The sequence below is a fragment of the Poecile atricapillus genome, chromosome 12 (assembly GCF_030490865.1).
Source record: "Poecile atricapillus isolate bPoeAtr1 chromosome 12, bPoeAtr1.hap1, whole genome shotgun sequence".
Lineage (NCBI taxonomy): Eukaryota > Metazoa > Chordata > Aves > Passeriformes > Paridae > Poecile > Poecile atricapillus.
The window spans coordinates 16,191,165-16,205,291 of NC_081260.1; the positions used below are offsets into that span (position 1 = coordinate 16,191,165).

General features: G+C 42.3%; 1 protein-coding gene across 1 annotated transcript in view; it reads right to left on the bottom strand.

Annotated features, from left to right (window-relative positions):
- CHM (CHM Rab escort protein) overlaps window positions 1–9,038 on the bottom strand; it is a 54,017-nt gene extending 44,979 nt beyond the window's left edge. Inside the window, exon 1 of the mRNA XM_058847962.1 lies at window positions 8,963–9,038. Within this exon, the coding sequence (XP_058703945.1) occupies window positions 8,963–9,011 (49 nt within the window). The 5' untranslated portion in view covers window positions 9,012–9,038. The remainder of the gene's footprint in view (window positions 1–8,962) is intronic.
- Window positions 9,039–14,127: the final 5,089 nt, after the last annotated feature.

Consider the following 14,127-nt stretch of genomic DNA (forward strand, 5'->3'; position numbering starts at 1 on the left):
GAATTTTTGGAAGCAAGATCTCTAAACAGAGACCACTGTGACCAAAGAGACAAGGAGAAAATACGTAAGTGCAGCACACACTTGAGGACTGACATGAGACCCTGGCTGCACACAGCCATTATGTGAGAGCTCCACACTCAGCTGTCCTCCCATGTTTATATATATGGTTCATTTTGCTCCCTCTATAAACTATCTGGAATAGAATCTACAACTACCCTTTGTTTGGAGTTCCCAAAAAAGCTTTTCTTTCCCTCATTGGGGCACAGAGAGTATTACTCTAGAAATGGAATTGAGAAACTTGTTTCTCCTTCCTTATTGATAAAAGCCACTGAGAAAATGTTGTAAAACATCACCAGTGCTGCCTGGCTGACCTGGGCCGAGTTATAGCTACCAGGGCATAACTGATTGCTTTAAGCTTGATCCAATTGATACTGTGTTGGAGGTCTGTTCTTCCATTAACCTTGGATGAAATTGTTCCCTGAATTAGCTTCCCCTCTCTTGAAAGCTGGCATCAATTTTCCACACCAACCCTGTGCTTCTAAGACACTGTGGCCCCCTACATACCCAGCAGTAAGAGCAGGAACATGGCCGGAAGGCGAGGCTGGCACATCCCAGCTTTTGGAGAGGCTCCCAACACCCTGCCACAACGAGACACCCTCTGCTCTTGGGTGACAATATCTCAGGAAATCCAAGAAATAAGTAAGGCTGTCCCATGGCACCAGCTTCTGAATTCTCTTCTCCAGCAAAAACAAGGGCACAGGGAAAAGAGGCAGCTTTGTCAAATGCAAGTTACTCCTACATGTGACCTGCATTGCATGGTGGTTACTGAAAATGTCTTTTCCAAGAAAGAAGGTTCTGGACAATTACAATATAGTTATACATTGTCCTCCTCTATCTAGGAAAAAAAACTAACTTGGAAAAGACTGCTTAGAGAAATGGCAATTTATGAAATGATGGCATGGAAAGCTGAACTGTCCCCCTCAGGATGCTCAGAGAGTTGTGCAAAATAGGTCCCCTTCAGATAATTCAGTAACAGAGAAATATGTATTTTTAGAAACTGTTACTACTTGGAAACAGCTTTTTTTATTCTGAACTCTGATTTCTCAAAAGCCCTAAAATGGATTATATTCAGATTTTGAAATGTGTTCAGATCCTCACTACAAGGCAGGGCACACTCTGGATTCTAAAGTTTTCCCTATGCCTAATGAGTAAATAAACCTGGATATCTCTGGGCTATTTTCCTCATGAAGGATCATTCCAACACTTTCTGCTACTCATCCCTCTTGGGGATCAGTCAGCTGCTGGTCAGGCCAGCTTAAAGGATTAAGGACATGTATCACTCCTGATATTTAATGTCTGTGAACAGACAGTTGACTGATGACTTGGATCCAGTAACGCAGATCACCAAGAACACCAAAACTGAAACAAGAATCTACATCTCCTTTTAGATCATCATTAAAAATTTCTAAGACTGTACTATCAAACTCGGCAATCAAATTACTGAATCATCATTGCCTCTAGTACAATTAATAATAACCAATAATTTCCTACTATGTTAGCACACATATTAGTTACTATGAGACACAGCTCCCATTTATTGTATCTGAAATATCTCTATCACCATTCCTGAAAGCCATTGCCTTCTTTCTCCATTTACTAACCTTCCATTTATCAGATGCTCTATTAAATCAGCCTTTCTGGCCTCTCAAGAAAACATGAATTTAAAATTTCAGTTAGGTAGGACATTCCATCTGCACACAGATCTAAGTACAAAATTAGCAATTTTACTCATCAATGATGTCTGGATTACTAACGTGTTTTTCCAGGCAGAATTACATAGGTTGTACTTGGCACCCACTCATCCAGCAGGCAATGCATTCACTGCCTCACTGGAACATTCTGCAAAGTCACAGTGAACCAACTTGGGAGCGTTCCTAGTGTTGCTGCAGGGATAATGCTGACTGCAGGCTAGTCATCCTGCCTTTGGCTTCCCGTTGGAAAGAAACAAAGCGGCAAGCAGACTGAATTGTAACAATTAGCTCTAATTAAAGTAATGAACTTGGTGGCATGGCCACTTCAGCGCTTGGAAGAAAGGGAGGCTTGTAGCAATGTTTCTGTACCAGGCCCTGGGAAGCACTGCAGGCAGAAGGAGGCTGCCCAGCAGGCAGCACCCAGCAGCTCAGCGCTGAGCAGGGCGGTTCAGCAGCACAGCCCCGCTGGCAGCGCTCACAGCCTCTGCCTGAGCCCCGTCCCCATCCCAGCCCCCTGGGACACACAACAGGCAGCGCTCACAGCCTCTGCCTGAGCCCCGTCCCCATCCCAGCCCCCTGGGACACACAACAGGCAGCGCTCACAGCCTCTGCCTGAGCCCCGTCCCCATCCCAGCCCTCTGGGACACACAACAGGCAGCGCTCACAGCCTCTGCCTGAGCCCCGTCTCCATCCCAGCCCTCTCAGACACACAACAGGCAGCGCTCACAGCCTCTGCCTGAGCCCCGTCCCCATCCCGGCTTTCTCAGACACACAACAGGCAGCGCTCACAGCCTCTGCCTGAGCCCCGTCCCCATCCCGGCTTTCTCAGACACACAACAGGCAGCGCTCACAGCCTCTGCCTGAGCCCCGTCCCCATCCCAGCCCCCTGGGACACACAACAGGCAGCGCTCACAGCCTCTGCCTGAGCCCCGTCCCCATCCCGGCTTTCTCAGACACACAACAGGCAGCGCTCACAGCCTCTGCCTGAGCCCCGTCCCCATCCCGGCTTTCTCAGACACACAACAGGCAGCTTCAGCCCAATCCATCGCACAGAGGCGGCTGCTGCAAGCTGACCTTGAAGACTGCATCTGGTTGCTTCCAGCAACCTCTGACCAAGATAATCTCCATTACATCAGTTTTTGGAGCTTCCCTACGAAACAAAATCAGCCATCCTCTCATTTTCAAGAACACTGTTGAATCAGCCACACATTATTTTTTTATCCAAAAACCAATTCTATTTTTAGTTCCAATACAATAAAATTGAAGTTTGAGATAACCGCTAAGTTGGAGAACTTTTTTCTCCCTTCAGTTTTAAAAAACGATTAATTTCTGAAGTCGTACAAAATAATGAAAACTTATAATTCACCTCAGTGCAATCAAAAAATTAATTTGAGGCTTACACATTGTGTCTCCTGCTTAGCAGCTGTACTTGATACTCTAGTGCTGCACTGCCTCTTGCAGTGCCTTGAGAAGGGCACAGTCACTGCCCTGAGCAATTTCTAAACTAAACAGCTTCAGATCTGTGGGAGCATCTTGGTTCCCGAGCTGCTCGCTGCAAACTGTTTCACAGTCATCCAGGCAAGTTTTTACTGAATTACACGAGATTCATCTTGAAAAGCCTTAAATGTTTAATTTGCTTCACTCCATCTACTAAATAAATCACAAGTGGCTTTTTCATAATATAAAATGTTGAAGGGAAATATATAAAGATGTTGGAACATAGACAATTTCAAAACAATCTTCTGGAGTCAGACAGTTGACCAGCAGCAATACATTTTGTTTGCATCTGAACTTCTAAGTAGAGAACACCAGCTGACTCTGGAGGAGCTTACTGCAAAATACTTACAGTGGGCTTTTGGTATATGTGAAAATCTAAAAGCATTTCATAATTCTACTGTAAATGAAAATACTTCTTGTATATAACATTTTAAGTTAAAGATGATTCAGTTGATTCATTTTAATATTTGCTCATATAGAGCAGTATTATCAGAAAATACTTCTGCATTACAGAGTATGGCACAGAAATGCCAACCCACTAAGAAAAGTAAGAACATGGTACTGGTCAAGAAAGAAGTCACAAGTAAAAAGTTTCTTCTCCTACACTGTAATTTCATACAGTTGTCTGTGTCTCATGAGAGGAACTTGGCAATGAAAACCATTCAATCTCACAGTTGGTATAAATGAACATTATTTAGAAAAGAAATACAGGCACTTAGGCTTGAAATAAAATTTTAACTTCTTACTAAAAATTATACTCACACCAAGCAGTGCTCTCTGAACAGTGTTGAGCACATACTACAGCTCCAAGTCTAATCTTTGGTTTAAAGCAATAGCAGCAAATAAAGCAAAGCACTTGAATGGAACGATCTGTATAGCAAGACACACACTGAGTTTTATTTTCACTCGAGCCTTCTAATACTTTCAGTTCCTTTTCTGCTTCCCCACGGGAAAAGAGCTTGCTCTCCTTGCTCCTTATACATTTTTAAACATTTCATGAAAGGGTATTTAGGAAGTTTCTCCTCCTGCCTTAGCAGTGGTTCCCTGGGTACCTGCAGGGCTCTCTCACAGACAGAGCCCCAGAGAGCAGCTCCCGCAGCAGCACTGAACCCACAGCTCTCTGCCATTCTCCAGGCACTGGAACCACACTTCCTACTGGGATACACAAACCTGGCTTTCCACTGCTCCTCATTCAGACTGGAACCTCAAAGCACCTTACTAAGCCTTTTTCTAAAGGAGTTTTTCACCTTGATATGCAGATGACCTACTCTGTATTTTTCACAGTAGAGTCACAGGAGTCCTACAGGCTCTGATTCTGTAAGATCAGCAATATAATCTGGAAAAGCTGCACAACACAAACAGGCTGAGAAGGACAACAAAGAGTTCACAGAACAGTGAGTTTCCCACAAGAGCAGCCAGCGACATTGCACGGTATCTGGGAAAGAAACTTGCCTGAGATACCAGCGGAAGCCTAAACCTCCCAGGCAGCTACAACAGCACTTCTGCTACACCCCAAAACTCAGAGTGGAAGCCAGGCTAGAACACAACCCCTCCATTTCAGTCAGGTTAAAATAATCAGTAAAGAAGATAAAGGTACATTTACATGTAGAGAATACTGAAAAAATGAGAGGGGGACACAGACAGAGAGGAGATGGGACAGGACTGTGAGTCACTGTTCATTTTGTTTGACATTTAAATGGACAGGCAATGACTTATCTACAAATGATTATAAAAACTCGAGTCTATTTCCTCCCAGACATCAACACTGCAAGTCAGTGCCACTGTGTTAGTCCACCACAGTGACAATGACCACTGACATCAAAAAATATCCATCTTCAGCTGGTTTTCCATTGAGCTTTCATCAACTCTAAACAGCTGTTGATATAAACTGAAGACTGTGCAGTTATATAAGATAACATAACCAAAATATCAGCCCAGAAGATGTATTAGGAAATATTTTCGTCACATTCTAAAAATACACTGCAACAATAAAACTATGAGGAATTATTGCTTTTTATACCAATCCTCAGTATTTACTTTAAAATTCACATCTGTAATATTTGGGTTAGTTTTGTGAGGTATATTTTAAAAACTGTGTTAGCATCTGGGAGTGATTTTTCCTAACACACTACACTTACATAAGATAAACATAAAGTACTTACACCACTCCCAGCATATCGAACAATAAATAATAGATTCTCCTGACAGGACTTTGATGACCTGGCAAAGCCCGAGTGCTTTCAGCCAAAATCATATGAAACCATAAATCACTCTTTATTTTATAGAATATTTCAAAATGGATTCCTGCTTTCTACCTTGAAAGTCATTTCATGTGTTATTTATAACCACTGAAAACCAGAATGGAAAGAAAATTGCATAGAACTAGAATATTTACTGTGACTGCTTTTATAAAGAATAACTCCTTTTTAGAAAAAAAATTAGAATTACTGGCAGACAAACTTGTGAATACAACACCTTTCAAAGAGCCATATCCGTTACAACTTTCCCAGCAGTTAACAGAGGTCTTGGGGAGTGTCAGAGACAAGAAGTCAAGCCTGAATACAATCCAATTCACTGAAGAAATGCCAAGGTAAACATGACCCTGCACCTGTATCCACACCACTCTGCACAGCCACAAAGGTGCAAATCTTGGCACTTGCAGGGGTTTCTGCCCTAAACTCAACACTGCTGAATGTTTTGCCCGTGAAGTTTCCTACTCGACAACTGTCTGAAGACAAAAGGTCTGCCACTGACCCCCAGTTCTGCTTTCAGACCAATAAAAATCAGAGAGAAGAGACCTTCCCAAATAGCAGATCTGCTCTGAGGACTGATGATCTGGGAGAGTATCTGCTTTGGCCAGGAACCATCTAACAAACCCACTCCTGCCTGGTTGATGGACAACTCAAGCACAGTGTTCAAAAAGCAGGGATATGAGAGACTGGAGGAGACAGGGAGGGAAGAGTGACTTCAAGGAAGTAGAGCAACAAAACAATGTCATAACAGCTTTCTCATATTGTGTTGGCCATCAAAAAACCTTAAGATATGCTCACCAGTTTCATGCCATGGGATAATCCAGTTTTCTTTAAAACTGTGGATGTAAATTCCATGATAGTAGTGAAACTTCAGCTGACATACCCATGAGAATGAGTATTTTTGTACCCACATCCACCTTGCTTTAGCTTACTCATGCAAGAAAATATCTGAGTTAAGGAAAAGGAATTTCTTCTAAAAGAAAATTTCCCACAGCAATATTGATGAATTAATTGAACCTAGACATTAACTGAAGCACTGATAACTAAAATTTAGTTGAGGTTCCATTCACACTAAACTTACTACAGGGAAACAGTTAAATGAGCCTGAAATAAAAACAAATTCAAATCTTACGTCACCACTCAGTCTAATTACTATATTTAATAGATGCACAAGTTATAAAACCAGGAAAAGGCCACACATGCAGAAATTAATACAATTACTACTATGCATTAAAAATACCATTACACACAAACATTCTAGTTATTATGGTATGACAATCAGATATTCATAGGTGCACTCAGCACCTATGACAGCATTAGAAACCAGAGAGTTGAAGACTAGGCTAAAATATTCCCTCAGAAGTCACTTCCCAAATAGAAGGCAGATGAAAAGTCTACTCTGAACAATCTTCCATACTGAGAAATTTAATACATATTAAAAAACCCTCAGTCAGTCACCAGTGTTAATCACCACTTATGTATGTTCTTAGTGCAAAGGAATACAAAGACAAAAAATCTCTCAAAGTGCAGAATTCTGAGAATCTTGGCATTACTTATAGCAGTACTCTTTACAGGTGGACAAAAAGGTATCCTTGAATACAAATCAATACCCCCAAATACAGCAATATTTCAGAGAATTTAGCTCTGAGAATTTAGCTCTGAGAATTTAGCTTAGAGAACTTCCCTCCTGCAACATCAAAGCTCCAATATCACACACTCCGAAGCAGGGAAGATTGGGTCTGATGAGTGCACATGACCTGCTCTCTCTGGCACAGGTAGTCCCTGTTCCCTTTGTGACTAGAATAGTAAATAGCTTAACAGTAATATCATTTTAATAAACCTCTGAGTTTCTGCATTGGCTGCATGAACATTATTTACATCATGGCAGTAAAGAATGAACCCCCAAAAATCGCAGAAGTTACACAATGTTTAATATTTCACCCTTACAGTTTGATTCTTCAGCTTCTCATTATCAACCAACCTTCTCACACACTCAAAATGTTCTAAAATATGAGCACATATGAAAATGTCAGATTCATTACTACATACCACTCCACAGAACAGGGTTGAGACACAGAAGGAATATCTCAATTTGCTCAAGAACTTAAATTTTGCATTTTTAGCAGAATTTTGGTCAAAACAACAGGGGCAGTATGGTTTTATAATTACTTGAAAACTCCAGATATAAATCAGAAATCTTTTAAACAATTATACATACATTGTATGGGGATTGCTTTTTTTCTGCTGAACACTGGAATCAGCAATTTCTTTAAGGAGCTCATTCATTCTATTCCAAATTGCTAGAAATCTTAAATCCCATATACCTAATTTAACAGATCAGTGAACTCCAAAAACAGAGTTACTAATTTCACATGGAAAATAGTAACATTTAGAAGTGCCTTCCCGTTTGTGCTCAAAACAACACCCTGAGCTCTTTGTTAAGGCAAACAAAATCTGACTGTAAATTTGGGACTTATAAACAGTGATGCATTTTAAGACTAGAGCTCAACACTAAATTTAAGGTAGGGGGCTTATCAAGACCAATCTGAAGCAGGTCACTGTCATTGGGTTCTACAAACAGAAATCTATTCCAATATTTCAAGACTATTTTGATACACAAGCACCGAGAATCTTAGCTCTGAAGAAGGATTAAAAAATTTCTCTTGTAGTTACATTGTGGTAAGTTACAGTGAGACACTCCAGGTCTCCATCATTATTCACCTGAGCAGGATGAACTTGTACAGGATACAGAAAGTGCAGAAAGATTAGAATTAAGTGTCTGGTACATGCAATCATTCATAGACAGAGAAGTGTGCTTTAACGGGAAAGACTCAAAAAGTTTTGTGTTATTTATAAAGCAGGCACAGAGATTAGAAAAATGACTTTAAAGACTTAAAACTATTTGCATTGCAGGATATAATGAAAAATATATTATCAGCCTATAGCACATATACTGCAACGAGACAGAATTTCAGCTCTTCAGAGCTGTTTTCCTTGCACAAAAGCAAACCTGCCGAGCAGGATGGTATCTCTGGAATAAGGGCTGGCAGGGGAGGCAGGGTCAGTCACACAAGGCTTTCCGAGGCACCAAAGGAGCCCCCGATCTCAGCTGTGGGGCAGGAGGTTTGTGGCCGGTCACAGGGCGGGTGTCATGGCAAAACCCACTCAGGGCCAGCCGCACACGGCCCTCCCTGATAACTCCATTTCTAAGCAAATCTGGCCATTTAATCGCCAGCAGCCCCACAGTGCGCTACGAGTGCCCGGGACGCTGGGGGGAAATGTCCCCGCCGGTGTCACGGACACATCCCCGCAGGTACCTCAGCAACCACTCGCACACCCTGCCCGCCCTCCCCAGACGCCGCTGCCTCCCCTCAGCCGGGGACCCGCGTCCCTCCGCCGCCCCTTCGAGCTGCGACCCCTACCAGGGCCGGCGCTGCCCCCCGTGCCCGCCCCGCCCCGTACCGGTGCCCACCACCACCACATCGAACTCTGTGGGCAGGTTGTCCGCCATCTTGGGAGGCGCCGTCACGCGCGCGCCGCCGGCGGAAAGGGCGGGAGCGGCTGCGGGGGTTCCGGCGGCAGCGGGAGCGGCGGCCCCGCCTGAGGGAGCGGAGCGCTGCGGGAGGGTGCGGTGGCCCCGGCCGAGGGAGCGGAGCGCTCGGGACTGACAGGCGGCCCCGGCCGAGGGAGCGGAGCGCTCGGGACTGACAGGCGGCCCCGCCTGAGGGAGCGGAGCGCTGCGGGAGGGAGCGGTGGCCCCGCCTGAGGGAGCGGAGCGCTCGGGACTGACAGGCGGCCCCGGCCGAGGGAGCGGAGCGCTGCGGGGGGGTGCGGCGGCCCCGCCTGAGGGAGCGGAAAGCTCGGGACGGAGCGGCGGCCCCGCGTGAGGGAGCGGAGCGCTCGGGACGGAGCGGCGGCCCCGCCTGAGGGCGTGGAGCGCTGCGGGAGAGCCCGGTGATGTCCTGGCTTCGTCCCCTTGCAACCCGCCACCCCTCGGTCTTAGCATCCTTCCCCTCCCCTCTGCTGCCCTGCTCATCCACAGAACGAGCCCTGACCTGCCACGCAGGAATGGTGCGGGATGCAGCAGGGAACATACACACATACATACATACATACATACATAAAACAACTTACACGAGCACCTACATCCATCAATAAATCTGAACTACAGTTACATTAGCGGCACTTATATTAGTTAGTAGCAGCATTGCACCTACTAAGCCAAACGAAAATCGCTTCAAGGCAAGCATGCGTGTTTTCGTATCACTTTCGGGTCGATTTGAAGAAGAAATTACTAAATTCTTCCCTGGGAGGGTGGGCAGGCCCTGGCACAGGTGCCCAGAGCAGCTGTGGCTGCCCCTGGATCCCTGGCAGTGCCCAAGGTTGGATGGGGCTTGGAGCAGCCTGGGACGGTGGGAGGTGTCCCTGCCGTGGCACTGGATGGGCTTTAAGGTCCCTTCCAACACAAACCATCTTGTGGTTCTGCGAACTCCGCTGAAATTTCTTGGATGACCATTTTCTCAGAAACAACAGATTTCACTATTGTTATTTCCTCTACATATTCACTGTTTCCAAAACAATTTCTGCTGTTTTTTCAACCTTGTTGCTCACCGCTCCTTATTAATATATCCAAGAAAATATTTTCATCGTTATTTTAAAAAAGTTCCCTTACCCCCAAATTGCAATATTTTTTCCTTTAACCAGCACGTTGAACACAAGTTTAAAAAGAAAGTTATTAGTGTTAGTTAGAAAGTTTATCAGCCATTAATTTTATTTCCTTTCTTGTTAATTAACAGATAGGTATTTGACTGTACTACATTCTCTGCATGCAAAACGCCTTCTATTTTTCTCAACTAATTCATAAACTTTCTTTCCCTCTGAAGCCCAAAGTCACACTTTAGTCTTGCTCAGCCTCTTCCTTCATCTTACAAAGAAAGAGAAGTGGAATTAGGGATAAAATCCAGAATCTCCTGCTTCAGAGTTGCCCCTCCCATAACACCAGTCTGAGTGTAAGAGCAGCAGGACTAAAACCACAGATTTGAAAAAGCCAGATACAGCAAGTAGGCAAAATAACCCAGCACAGAACACCTGTGCCAGAATATGCTGGAAAATTCTGGAAAGTTTTTCTTTTTGTTTTGCATTTAATGGCTTATATGGCTTTAAACTAATCTCTTAATATTATTCATTGTGTATGATTATATTAAAGTCTTAGCACTTTAAATCAATAATAACAATAAACCAGCTAGCAGCCTGTTAACACCTTCTTACAAGCTCCTTGTTCCCATAGCAAAAGAATAGTGAAAATAGTAAAAAGTGACTAATGGAAACCAGAGGCCACATTACCCCTGTGGTACTGCCAGACGTGCTGGAGCAGAGTGCAGCACAGAAAACAGTCTAGCAGGAAACATCCAACCAGGCAAGAACAAAAAACAGAGATTTAAACATCAGCTCTTGTTTACTGTGCTGATAAATATGTAACAGAGAAAATGAGGAGTTAGGAATTCAGATAGAAAAAGACTTAAGTCTTATGTTTATTATATTTATGTTTCCAACTGTCCCATAGAGATTTTGAGTAAAACTTCCATTGTGCAGCTCCCATGCAATTCCACGGATGGAGCTGTTGTTTCTACTTTTTAACATGTAAAAGAAATACAGCAGCAGAATTCTCACAATGCTGGATCATCCCTGACCTAAATGTCTTGTGCTGAGGAACAAAGCATCACTATATTGGTTAGATGACATAAGACAAACTCCCCTTGCACATCCTTTTCCTACTGAGGGAAGGCACACTCAGGAAAGTCTATCATCATCACGAAACCCTTTTGTTACTGTTTAATATATTTCTAGGACTGCACTGGAGCAGAGCTATTTCACTGTCAATGTCTTACTGTTTCTCAAGTGCTTAAGTATTTATCCCACCACAAAATGCTGTTGTTTGGTGCTGTGAGTTCCTGTTAGCTTCATTCATAAGATGCAATCAGTGCAATCCTATTTCGTGATGACAGTCATTATCCACTGGACCAGAAATCCTCCTTAGTACTTTTTATTCAACAAAAATGATTATTCAGGATCTTTAACTGCAAGGTTTGTCAGTCCCACACAACTCCAAAATATTTCTCTGTAGTTTGCAGTTTTAGTATCAGCAAATGTAGAAGTGAAATATGTAAGTATGAATAATTTTTATGAGAATTTCATGGGCCTTGAGAAAATGTCTTGCCATGTTTTTCTCTTTAGCTATTTAATTGCAATGTCATATTAACAGAAAGCAGCATACCCAATTCTGCATGGATGAATAAGCACATTCAATAAAGAAGATTTAACAGAGTAAATCAAACACTGGATTAAACATTTTCTGCATAACAGACCACAAAATGGGCATTCATTTTACCAATAGATCCTCTACATTAGAAACAAATAGAAATGCACACCAACGTAATTAAACATCCTGTGCCCTGATTATTGAATTTTCCTATATTTTCTTAAACTAGGTCTCATCAATTAGAATTGCCAAAATGCATTCCAAAATGCATACTGAAGACATGAATGTAAATTTTTAAACATTTGTATTGAATAATTTTTCCCTATATTTTATGAAGTAATTCCTACCTATGTAATCCTACATATTGCAGAGGTTTTATACAGAATTTTTAGCAGTAGCAGTTCAGAAAGGCACACAAAGATACTTTTAAGATTCCACTTACAGCAGTTCTAAATACTTTTTCTGTGAGCAACTTTTCCAACTTTGATCTCAACCAAAACATCTCTCATAAAAACATGGTGTTTTACTTTATGACTTTTATTTGGGATTTTCACATGTCCATAGAACTACCCTTTTTACTTTAAAGTTTGTGTAGTTAATATCTAACTCTATCAAAATACTTTTCAGAAGTACAGGAATCTGAGCAAAGTCTTTTAAGCTCTGGAAGTGTTTTTATTTTCCTAGGTAGGAACACTGACATCCAAAAGAAAATTAGGACAAATCAGCTTTAGAATTATGGAGTTTTTAGTTATCTCAAGATCTTGTCTCCCACCATTTGATCAAATGCTTCTTCCACCAAAAACAAACAGCAAATTCTTCACATTCACTATGATGAATTTTAATTTTCTTGAGTTATGTAGTCTCTTTATCCTGCAGTGATTTCACGTGTGAAATCTCATTATTCATTCTATTGTTCCCTCAATGGATACAGAATTTAATTCTCCTTGAGTACCAGTTTGAATAAGGATCAGCAGCAGGATCGGGCCCATTAGCTGCTTGAAACATCCAGTGAATAAATGCTTTATCCCAGCGAAATGGCTCATTAGTTCAGGCAGCAAGGCAGTGTTTGTGTGCTGCTGCAGTTGTGAGTGGCTTTCCTCTGGAGTTTTGCAGTTCCACAACTGGCACCCGCTCACGCATGCACCGCCCTGATTGTTCATTAACCACGGGAACAGCCTCCCCACAGGCAGGCGTGTTTGGGAAAAAATTGTTTCCAAATTTATTCTAAACTCTCAGACAACTTTTATTCCAACTTCCTCTTTCTTACTGTTATCTGAGTTTGTCTTCCTGTCACAGCTTGCAGTGGTCAGCCTCAATCAGGCCCATATAAATTGTGTGATATTAATGGCATTAGACCCTATACTGCAAATCCTCAGTCGGATGCAGACTCTCAGTTGGAGTGCTATGAACACTCTTGTGATACAGGCCTTTGGTAGATCAGTGACCTGAATATATTTGAAAAACTCTGAATAATTAAATGCACATTCTCTACCTAAGGTGCACTGAAACTCATTTTGAGGTTGCCCTTTTGATTACTAAGATGTGTGTAAATTATGGGATTGCTTAGAGAGGCTGGAAAGGGAATTACATATCACTTGACTTCTGTAACCATGCAAGGCAAAGAGTTTATTTTTTCAATCTTTAATTAATGGCAATCTGCAAAAATTCTGTAGGTCTCTCATGGCAATCAAAATTATCTTGTACAAAATGAGCAGCAAGGAGGGAAAAACACCCAGGATCATAGTTTTGACAAGGCTGCTCTCCCCAGTGAAACTGGCAGAGTACAGAAAGAAAGTTCCACTTCAGCTACATTAAGGATTACCTGTAAGTTTTATGGGTTTTATGGGTTTCCTAAAACTTCAGGTGTCCAGAAAGAAAGAGAAAGTCTTTGCAGCAGCCCCAAGATTCAGGCTGGTTGAAAATCCAGGATGCCACAAAGCAGAATTGAATGCCTTCTGTCCTGGCAGTTCCAATATTTGTGTATTCCTCCCTCTCAAAGCTGTGGTCAGTTATGATAGTTCAGGAAGTGCAGTAAGCACCAGAAAAAAAGAGATTGGATATATAAGACTGCTGCATGAAGTTGTGTAATAAATGAAGATTCATTAGGATTACAATTTATTAATATTTAAGGAGGATTAAGTAAAGATGGACAAGTGTGTCTAATGACGTTCAGTTAGTGCCTTACTTCATTTGCAATATTACTCGAAGCAGTTTTATTGCATAGTAAGGTTTTCAGACTTGTGTTCTGTGAGTTTAGGAAAACTGTACCTTTTCCAGCACATCTGGGGGCTGTAGCTTATATAAGAAATTAATCTCTTTTCTCTGGAAATGTTCCCATTCTTTTATATATTGCATTTCCTTTATTCAT